Consider the following 10,982-nt stretch of genomic DNA (forward strand, 5'->3'; position numbering starts at 1 on the left):
TGCTACATCACGGCGACCACGCAAAGTCCACAGAGGGGGGCCGAGATACAGGCAGCTAGCCGGCAGCGTCCGCATTCAGAAGAAGGTGTCGTCCACGCCATTGCTAAAGTCCCAGACAAAGATGCAAGAATCTTGACTGCAGGAGATGATGCGCTTTTCATCAAATTGAAGCTTGAAGATGCGGCTACTGTGGCGACCAAGGTCTATCACCTTTTCGTCGTCCAATCGCCCACCTCGGTTCCAGATCTTGATTGTTTGGTCGTAGCTTCCAGAGACAATCTTGCGTGAGTCTGTCTGGACCGTTCGCACCAGATCTGTGTGGCCCGTGAGCGTCTCGAGCAAAGCACCCGTAAATGAGTCGAATACTCTGATGCTGAGATCAGACGAACCACTCGTGATGAAGCGACCATCGAAGACGATGCATGCTATACCGCGCTCATGCCCATTGATGGACCGAACGCAATCTCCAGTGTCAAGATCCCAAATATTGATTGACCGGTCACCACTCGCGCTGACGATGCGGTTGCCAACAAATTGTACAGCGTTGACTGCTGCACGGTGTCCAACGAGCGTGCGAAGACAGGCTTGCGAGTCTGGTTTGCTGGCGTCGCGTGACCAAACCTTGATCGTCTTGTCCTTTGAACATGACACAACGTGATGTGCGTCGAAGCGGACATTGAGCACAGGTTCCGTGTGACCAACAAAGCAGTGCGTTGCAGTGCCACTCGCCATGTCCCAAGTGATGATGTTGGTGTCGCTGGATCCACTGATAACAGTGCTCGTCGCACCGTCATACTGCAAACACAAGACAGACCCCGTGTGGCCAATCAACTGTCCAACACACCTGCGATTCTCCAAGTCCCAGATTCGAATGCTCTTGTCTCTTGACCCAGACACAACATACTGGTGATCAAATTGCAGGCAATAGATTCCCTGCGCCCTAGAGCCGTTTGAATCTTGTTCTGTTGGTAGATCATACAAGTCATGCAGACCAGTGCGCCAATTTTTGTCGAGAAGCAAGTGTTGCTTGAAGAGGTATTGCCAATGCAGCTTGATGCAGAACGAGTCTGAGGAGGGCGCGATATGTGCCACTGTGAATGGTGCGGGTACAGCGGTGACTGCTATATTTGAATGAACGCCAGCTTGGGAAGCGCCTTCAGCCCATCGTTCGAAAGCTTTGACCCGACTGTCGTTGACTTTCCAATCTTGCTTGAAGTAAAGCGCCTTCCACAAAATAGGCGTGCTCGCCATTTCGTACCATTGCCTGCTGACTCGCATGGAACGGAGGACATCTTTGAAGTCGAGGAAGCTGAAGACATGGACGATAATTTCCTGCGGTAGAATAGGCATGAAGTCGAAGTGCAGTATCTTTGTAATCTTGTGACTTATGTCATAGATGTAGCGTGTCGGCAGACTCGACTGGCTGTCAGCAAGCTTCATGTGGAAAAGGAGTCACGGACCAGTAGGGCAAAGGCCAGATCGGCGCGCTCTTCATGCGACAGGCCGCCAAGTCTATTAATCTGAGCAAGATTGTCGCCAGGCAGCGCATCGGACGTCAGATCTATTGCCTCGTCGTTCATGAGAACTGGCGATACAATCCACGCAGCGATCCTCCTTTACGTAGCGTGTAATCGAGCGCAGGTCACCGGCGACCAGGAAAAGCGGTGAGGAAGACGTGAATGTCCTTCTTCCTGCCTACCGAAGCTGTCGAGCTGAGGAGTGTGTTCGAGGTTACAGTTTTAAAGTGTGCGTGTTGGATTTCTTGCGGGAAACCCCCACGCTGCCGCAACCATACGATTAACTAAGTAGCTTCACAAGGACTTTAGTCGGTCTGCGAGAAGCCAGTGCTGAGCAGCAGCAAGCGTCAGAGCAAGCTTCAGCAAGCATCTTTCCTCCAAAGACACATTCAGTGATACAAACAGCAGCAGCAAGGGTCAAAATCGTCAGGTGACATCGAGGCATTGCACAGAGTGCTCTCCGCCGTGCCCTACCCTTGTGAGAAGAGGCTCTTACAAACATGGCTCGCAAATTCATTCCTTGGGTCTATGACCTGGTACTATGGACGTTGTCCCGTACGCTTCTTCTAGTCCTCTTGCTCCACGCTCATCTTCAGTCCTTATCGACTTCTTCTTTCGCGAAGTCAAGACACGAGGATCCTACAAAGTGCCACGTCGAGATCCAATCATCTTTGTTGCGGCACCACACGCTAACCAGGTATGTAATATTTCATGACCAGGGACGTCTGCTGATGTCTAGTTTGTGGACCCACTGCTGTTGATGCGTCAAGTCAGGCTTGAAGCTGGTCGCCGTATCTCGTTCTTGATTGCGGAAAAATCAATGCGTCGGAAATTTATCGGCTCTGTAGCATCTGCCGTCGGTGGTATATCAGTCAGCCGTGCACAAGATTTGCAGGTGAAGGGAGACGGCGTTGTGCTGCTCGAGGATCGCCGCGAACCTTTGCGTTTAACGGGTATTGGGACCAAGTTCCTGAGCGCTGCGAAGCCGGGAAGCCTCATTGTGCTACCCGGGGAAACGACTGGCTCGGCCGAAGTCGCTTCTGTAGAGAGCGATACGAGCTTGACATTGAAAAGAGAGTTCAAGGGTCTCAAGGCACTCGAATTACTCTCTGCCGAACGAGGTACAGCATACAAGCTCGCGCCGAAGGTAGACCAGAGCGAAGTCTACACGCAAGTCTTCAACCGGCTGGATCAAGGCGGGTGTGTCGGTATTTTTCCTGAAGGCGGATCGCATGATCGCACAGAACTTCTGCCCCTGAAGGCTGGTGTGGCTATCATGGCACTTGGAGCACTGATCAAGAATCCAGACTGCAATCTCAAGATTGTTCCTTGTGGCATGAACTACTTTCATGCACATCGCTTCCGCTCTCGAGCTGTCATTGAGTTCGGTACTCCGCTTGAGGTTCCGAAAGAATTAGTCGAAATGTACAAGAAGAGCGACACCAAACGTGAGGCCACAAAGCTTTTGCTCGACATGATTTACGATGCACTAGCTAGTGTCACGGTGCAGACGGCCGATTACGAAACTCTCATGGTTATTCAAGCGGCAAGACGACTCTACAAGCCTGCCCACAAAAAGCTACCGCTGCAGAGCATCGTCGAGCTCAACAGACGTTTCATCACTGCTTACAACCACTTTCGCGATGACCCGCGTATTGTGAAGCTGAGGCAAGACGTGATGCAGTACAACAGGGATCTTTACTCGATGGGCATTCGAGATCATCAATTGACCAACCTCAAATTGAATCGATTCACTGTGCTGGCAAAGCTTATTTACCGCTCACTCAAGCTTCTTGTCCTGGCTCTTGGTAGTCTACCAGGCGTACTGCTCTTTGGTCCAGTCTTTGTCGCTACCAAGCTGGTCGCACTCAAAAAGGCTAGGGAGGCGCTTGCAGGAAGTAGTGTCAAGATTCAAGCACGAGATGTGCTGGCAACATGGAAGCTTCTCGTTGCCATGGTCTTTACTCCGCTTCTCTACACGTTCTACGCTGTTCTTGGTACATGGATCGTTTTTCGCTATCAGCTCGGTCCTGATTACGTTCGCCAGACTTGGGCACTTTGGACTATCCCGGCCATGACACTTGTCTTGTTGCCGATGGTTACTTATTCTGCGCTTCGATTCGGCGAAATTGGTATGGATATATACAAGTCGCTAACGCCACTTCTTCTTGCCGTGACCAACGTCGACATTCTGGATGAGCTACAGGACAGGCGCGAGGCGCTCTCTGAGGAACTTGTCTACTTGATCAACACCCTAGGACCAGAGATCTTTCCCGACTTCGACTCCACACGCATTGTTGCTCTGCCTGATCATATGATTGAGCCGCCATCGCCCACGTACCGGCGCCGACCGTCGAGTGCTCATGGAGGATTGGAGTTCCCGACACTGAACACGGGTGGGACCCCCTCGTCTGGGACCAATACACCAGGCATTGACAAATCTCTGTCATCGCCTGATGGACACTACTCCCATCTGCTCTCGAACCCATTCTTTTCTACTGCACCACCATCTCGCAGGTCTCACTCACGGCGACAGTCCGTCAATGGCGGCCTCTCGTCAGTACAGATGTCAAGCCTAGCAAATGATGAGGGAAGTCCAGACTTCAATGCTGTCTCAGCCAAAATTCGCGAGACCATGACAGAGCGATCTCAACGTCGAAGGAGCGATCGATCAACGACGCGCTCATCCAGTCTTTATGCACAAGAAAATGCCAGTGAAGATCAAAAGCTGACAGCTGCAGGGGATGGCTCGTCAGATGTGAAGAAAGATGCATAAAAGTTGAATTCGTATGATAAGCTTCGTGACTGCTTGATTCCATCTACAATCAGGGGTCTGTTACTGGACGACGCCTGCAAGTGCGCTCAGCCTTCGACGAGCCAAGTACTTCTGGCTCTTGATGATGGCGCAGCAGGTAAGGTATTAGCACGCCGACGTCTCGCTAACAGGTAGCTCATTCGACCTGCGCAGTCCGCACTCATTTCCTTAGACACCTCGCAAGAGCTGCTCGTCAAGACGGTTGACTTGTCCATCCAGTGCATCTCATACCTCCGTGGCATCTTCGATGAAGACATGTTTTTCGACGATCACCTCAATCTTGCATCCGGACATGCCAGCAAATCTGCAGCAGCCGGTCCACGAAACGGAGAGGCGAATCAGCAGCGCATCATGAGACTGAAACGCCAGCGATCGCGCGCAGCAGACGATTTGCTTGATTGTGTGGTAGGACTTCGAGAGTCTCGTACTAGCTAATGACAGGAGTATGGCGTTAAAGATGCTCTGCAGAAAGGTCATCTTGCTGCTCTGATGTTCAACATCTCTCTTAAGACATCGGATCACACCCAGCTCTACGAAAGTTATACTTTTCGATTCTGGTACAAAAAAGAGAAGCAGGTTGTAGGCATGTCGCTACACTCGTCCTCGACAGGGAGCATCTCTGGGAGTACCGTTCAGGGAAGTGCTGCAGTGCTACAACAGCTATGTCGTCAACTGATCCTGACAACGCAGTCTCTTGAGCCAATGCCAGATGATCTTGAGCGCACATTGTCATTCAAGCTCTTCTTCAACGAGAGTACGCCAAGAAGCTACCAACCGCCCGGATTTCGTACTGCGAGTTCTAGCGAACACGCACGCATGGTCACAGCGTCGAGAGATCACGCGCCGCTTGATCAGCTCGTTGGATTAGCTGATCTTCGTCATCATCGGTGCTGCATTCACTTAACGACCTTATCCGATCTTCCGAATTCCAGTAAACCGGTTTCGCCGAGCATTGGCCAAGTTTGGGATGCAGAGATTCACGCACAAGCCCCCAGTGTTATGGGAAACTCTCACTCCGACAATGACATAAACCTGCCTCAATTCGGAGATCTCTCGGTCCAAGACCAAGATGTCAATCCGAAGCGTGTGGCAACATCCGATGATGAGCAATTGAGATTCGAGAATCTCTTACGAGCATCGCCAGATGACATCGTCGAACCAACACAACCAGTGGAATCGGTCTTGCCCCAGTATAATCGAATTTCTCGCAATACCCAAGTCGGAAAGTTACGAGCACAAGGCAGCTCAGCACGACGGTCAAGACACACAAAGTCAGAGATTGATTGTGCTTGTGGTGACAATCAAGAAGATGGAGCTATGGTGCAATGCTACGAATGCAAATCCTGGGCGCATCTCCCATGCTACGGATATCTACGAGATCCGCCCGAGGAGTATCAACACATCTGCTACGAGTGCGCATTTGATGACAAACCAGTGGTTTTGCTGCGCATGCAAGACTTGGCCCTCTACCGCCATGTTCTTTGGAATTTATGGGACGGTTGTGCGACATTTCCCAGCACAAGAGCTTTCGCTGCTTTCTTCCAATGTGACCTGCAAACCGCACACAGTCTGGTTAGGAAGTTGCATACGGACAATTGGCTTGAGCCAGGTAATGGTCCTGCTCAAGCGAAGAACTTCAAGCGACGCACCTCAAAGGAAAAGCAGATGCAACCCAAGTTTACTGTCGTCAAAACAATCAGCAATGAACGGAGGCTTGGAAAACTGTTCGATCCGCAATTCGGCATTGAAGACAACTCGCCTGCCCGCCTGAGCGAAATAAGAGTCAGAGACAAAAGTGCATCATGTTCATCAGCAGTAAGTGAGCCCGAACAATCCAAATCGACGGTCAAGCGACAACCGGCCGGCACAGATGGGCGAGTTGGAGGCTCCAAACGACGATGTATCGGCGATCAGATGGTTTGATTTCAGTTCTTCGCGAGACCAAAATACCGCATAGTTTGCAATGTCAAAGATCAGTGCAATTATTCGAAGCTAGAAGGTATTATCCTCAGCTCATTCAAGAGCCTCGTTTTGCGAAGCTTTCCACCACAAATATTTTGTGCTTCGCCTGCATATCTCTGGTAGAAGTTTTCCACGTGATGCAAACTCCCAGGTGAAGCGCACGCTCTCACAACGGAAACACCACAGGTACAAAGGGTAGTAGCTCAGCCGGTAGTCGATCAAAATGATTCTGGATTTGCTGTCTGACCTGTCTAAAAATAGCTGTTTGGAGTGTTGTGCACAGGCAATTCTTGAGCGTGAGGGTCCGCCTATCGTCCAACACGAAGGCGCTTATGCATTGGTCTCGAATTGAGGTGCTCGACTCGTGCGAAGGTGACGTTTCCAGGCTCTGCACCTTAACGGCATCCCCTCTAATATAACACCCGCGGACCCAGTCAAAGCTGACCTTAAGGTCTCCTTTTGGCCTACCATAGCTAACTTGTAAGCCTGACTGCTTCTTTTGAGCTTGCTTTACAGCATGGCTGGTAAGAGAAATGGCCTTCTTTTCTGCTGCCGCGGCCTCTTCAGCTAATTCGGCTGTAACGCGAGCCTTCCGGTTTTGTTGAGCATCAGCTTCCTTGTCTGCCTTTTTGATAGCCCTAGCTGTGTTTCCTGTCAGACCTATTCGGAATTCACATCGCATTGCGGTGGGCCGAAAATTGACTAGTCCCTGGAGGACACCGCTGCAGCTCTGGGAATTTCGAATCCAAGGCCGCTTACAGGAGTCTATGCTCATCAGGAGACACTGCCTGTGCCCAACTCCGCGACCCGCAGAATTTCGAAACTCATTTACATTTAACACTTTACCCAGCTACGAATTCCTGGAACAGCTATCCTGCGACATCCACTGTGCTTCGAAAGCTTTTCCGCAAGTTCGCGTTTTGCCATCATTGCGTAACGCCAGTGGGAGGCTCATAACCTGTCAGGCCCATCGGAGTCAACATTGTGTCGAGCGATGGCGGGGCCTAGTAGCGGCAACACGATACTATGTCAACGATGTGATGTGCTGGCCTTTTAAGGCCGGCGTTGTCAACTCATCAGCGCAACTCTCACGCTCAAGAGTTGCCTGAGCACAACACTTCCCCTGTTTCTGTATCCCCTCCTCCCTGTTGTGTTGAGACGTTGATTGTTTCAGGAGCTCATTGATGATGCGACGATCAGGGGCCCAAGCTGACACGCTGGCAGGTTGAGGACATAAGTAGAGCGGCTGCGCTGCCTTTAGTCTAGCAGAGGACTAGTAAACTCAAGAGGTAGTATGAGCCTTGCACTACCGCGCGCAATCGAGCCAACAGAACGGGTCAAGGAGCACCGCGTTGAGGCATTCAGTGTTGTGCGCAGGTGCAATGGTATATGGAGCACTGACCCTGTATCCGAATGCTTGAGAGCTTTTGTGGTGCAGCGGGAAAGTCGTCCCCAGCCCAACAGGGTCAGTGCTCCATATACCATTGCACCTGCGCACAACACTTCACCTGATTCTATATCCCCTCTCGGATCATAGCTTTTGCGTCTATCAACACTGCGCCTAGCTTCCTGAGGTCTACATGGAGATCTATCGTCGACCCATGCCTGTGACCCCGAGCCTTCGCGACAGCAGCATTCGATATTTCACTGTCCCCATCGAGACTCGAACTTCGGATTGACTCATACACCTGTTGGGCTGGGGACGACTTTCCCGCTGCACCACAAAAGCTCTCAAGCATTCGGATACAGGGTCAGTGCTCCATATACCATTGCACCTGCGCACAACACTTCACCTGATTCTATATCCCCTCTCGGATCATAGCTTTTGCGTCTATCAACACTGCGCCTAGCTTCCTGAGGTCTACATGGAGATCTATCGTCGACCCATGCCTGTGACCCCGAGCCTTCGCGACAGCAGCATTCGATATTTCACTGTCCCCATCGAGACTCGAACTTCGGATTGACTCATACACCTGTTGGGCTGGGGACGACTTTCCCGCTGCACCACAAAAGCTCTCAAGCATTCGGATACAGGGTCAGTGCTCCATATACCATTGCACCTGCGCACAACATTCAGCGGCATTCAGCTGATCCAGTACAACGGAGACTTTGCAAAATGGCGAGTCTTCAAAGACAAGTTTGAGGCTGGTGCACAATTGACTGGAGTGTTGGACTACTTGAAGAAGCCGAAGAAGGAGATCTCAGACTGGTCTGAGGAGAAGGAGATGGTGGCGCGAAGGGCCATCATCACGTCGTTCGCTGACAAGGTATTTGAGACGATCAGCGAGTCAATGGTCACCACCCCAGTCGATGAACTGTACGCAGCCTTGTGCGTGAGCTGCGTCATCAATACCTCGCAGCGCATCAAGGAATTGAAGAGGGACCTCTGGGCTCATGTTGCAAACGAGGGCGACGACATCAAGGTGCACTTTGCCTTTGTGGATGGGCGAGTTGCTGAGCTGCGAAGTGCCGAGCATCATGTAACCAATGCTGAGCACATTGACTTTTTGTTGGATGGGCTTCCAGCCGTCACCGCCTGGAGCGCCTTCCAGAACGCATACCGAGCCCGCGTCACTGAGACCACGAGGGTGGACCAGGTCCGCCAAGACATTCGTCAACAAGCGGCAGTGCTCGCGAATGATGCACAGAAGCAAGCCAGCGCCCAGGCACTCTTGTCGCAATCGTCTGGTGGCAGGGGAGGTTGGAAGCGCAACGCTGGTGGCCAAGCAAACAAGAGCACTGGTCGAGGCAGTGGACCCAGGTGCTACCGATGCGAAGAGTTCGGCCACATCCGAGCAGATTGCCCCAAGATGCTTGTCGACAAGCCCGTAGAGGGAGGTAGTGAAAAGAAGTTTGTCGCTTGCATCGCTCCAGAGACACGAGTGAACGAGACCGCCACTGCGCTGCATGCCTATGGCTCGACGAGCGCTGAACAGCAAATCTCATGGGCTGTCGACAGCGGCGCTTCTCACCATGTGGTCAGCTCGATAGATCTCGTCCAGCCAGGCTCTTTGCGATCCGGCCGTGGACCTCGAAATGTCAGCTTTGGCAACGACACGTCGGAGGTATCGGAAGGGTTATGCACAGCAATCATTCCGACTATTGACGGCCCTTTGGAAATGCCTGATTGCATGTTCGTGCCAGGCCTCAGCTTTAACTTGCTGTCTGTCGGGGTGCTTGCTGGTATGGGCTATCAACTATTGTTTGATGAGAACAAGTGGCGCTTGATGTCAAAGCATGACGGCCGAACAGTGGCGGAAAGGCCGAAGCGCGAGGGTCTTTTTTGGCTTGATACACCTGATTCGTCGCGTTTACTGCACGCCAAAGCAACAGATGTGGAGCTTTGGCATAGGCGACTTGGTCATCCGGGCATTGTTTCAATGTTGCGCCTCGAGGATATGGTCACTGGCCCAGATATTGGAAAGCTTACGCCAAATACTGCGGATTGTACGGGTTGTCAAAAAGGGAAACAGCCAAGATTGGCGTTCCCGAAAAAGTCAGAGTCTCGTGAAACAAAGCTCTTGGGTCTCGTGCACAGCGACCTTGCTGGCCCATTCGTGCCATCTTGGTCGGGCAAGCGCTACTATGTGACCTTTGTCGACGATGCGAGCCGGTACACACATGTCTACTTTATCAAGCAGAAGTCCGAAGCATTCGAGAAATTCAAAGACTTTCAGCATGAGGTCGAACGACAAACTGGACAGAAGCTGAAGATCCTGCGCAGTGACAATGGCGGCGAATATGTCAGCAATGAGAATGACAGATACCTGCGAGAGATGGGTATTGTGCATCAACGCACTGTGGCCGAGACACCTCAGCAGAATGGCGTTGCAGAACGAATGAACCGCACGATCAAGGACCATGCAAGTGCAATGCTTCATGAGGCTGGCTTGAAGGACAAATTCTGGTCCTACGCAGTGCACACTGCTGTTCATTTGTGTAATCGCTTACCCACTCGAGCTCACGAGAGCATGACGCCATACGAAGCCTGGAAAGGTATCAAACCCGACGTCTCCTACTTGCGTGTATTCGGCTGCCGCGCTCGGGTGCACACACAGCAGTCAAAGTTGAAAACGTTTGTGTCCAAGGCAAGTGAAATGATTTTTGTTGGCTATCCGGACCAGGTCAAGGGATACCGCTTCTGGGACCCAGAATCCAAGAAGGAGCGTGTATCGAGGGATGCCACGTTTGTTGAGGACCAATTTGGTCGCAAGGGGATACAAGAGCAGGTGGAGCAAATGGAGACAGACGACGATGAAGTGCGTGTCGCTCCGTTCCTTGGCTCTGTGACTCATGAAAGCGAGGTGGAGGCAGAGATTGACGGCAACGCAGAAGGCGGTGAAGATGGCGACGGACGTGGTGATGACCAGAACGAGGATGCCAGCAACACAGGAGACGGTGAAGACGGCGACGGACGTGGTGATCACCAGAGCGACGGCAGTTTTGGCATCTCGACAAATTTGGACGACAATCTCTCTGGCCTCAGTTTGGCAGAAGGGGATCTCAGACTTAGTGACGGCGAGGAGGTGGAAGACTTGCAGCAGCTTCAGTTTGGCGGAGACGCAAATGGCAGTTCAGTCGACGACGTAAATTTATTGGAATCGCTTGACATCGACGACGACAATTTGGCACTCTCTCCAGTGCTCGGTGCAGTGGAGGACGGCCCACATGATCATTTCTCGGATGAC

At 51.8% G+C, this 10,982-nt stretch overlaps 3 protein-coding genes across 3 annotated transcripts; 1 reads left to right on the top strand and 2 right to left on the bottom strand.

The window, feature by feature from the left end:
• Positions 1-75: 75 nt before the first annotated feature.
• On the bottom strand, positions 76-1,580 carry BCR37DRAFT_408631 (F-box/WD repeat-containing protein pof11; the record flags this gene model as incomplete). Its single annotated transcript, XM_040872145.1, has 2 exons — positions 76-1,419; positions 1,461-1,580. The coding sequence occupies 2 exons, from the start codon at positions 1,578-1,580 to the stop codon at positions 76-78; spliced, it is 1,464 nt and encodes a 487-aa protein (XP_040725893.1).
• Positions 1,581-2,017: 437 nt separating this feature from the next.
• On the top strand, positions 2,018-6,255 carry BCR37DRAFT_387144 (HORMA domain-containing protein; the record flags this gene model as incomplete). Its single annotated transcript, XM_040870511.1, has 6 exons — positions 2,018-2,072; positions 2,114-2,214; positions 2,257-4,275; positions 4,315-4,429; positions 4,505-4,737; positions 4,774-6,255. The coding sequence occupies 6 exons, from the start codon at positions 2,018-2,020 to the stop codon at positions 6,253-6,255; spliced, it is 4,005 nt and encodes a 1,334-aa protein (XP_040725894.1).
• A 1,208-nt stretch (positions 6,256-7,463) lies between these two features.
• BCR37DRAFT_379368 (uncharacterized protein) lies at positions 7,464-8,120 on the bottom strand (the record flags this gene model as incomplete). The annotated part of the gene is made up of 2 exons (XM_040869255.1): positions 7,780-8,120; positions 7,464-7,582 (listed from the first exon to the last, which is right to left on the bottom strand). A coding segment is annotated over exon 1 (208 nt), but the record flags the coding sequence as incomplete, so codon positions are not given.
• Between the last annotated feature and the right edge of the window lie 2,862 nt (positions 8,121-10,982).

Source organism: Protomyces lactucae-debilis (genome assembly GCF_002105105.1).
Source record: "Protomyces lactucae-debilis strain 12-1054 chromosome Unknown BCR37scaffold_8, whole genome shotgun sequence".
In the NCBI taxonomy this organism is placed as follows: Eukaryota; Fungi; Ascomycota; class Taphrinomycetes; order Taphrinales; family Protomycetaceae; genus Protomyces; species Protomyces lactucae-debilis.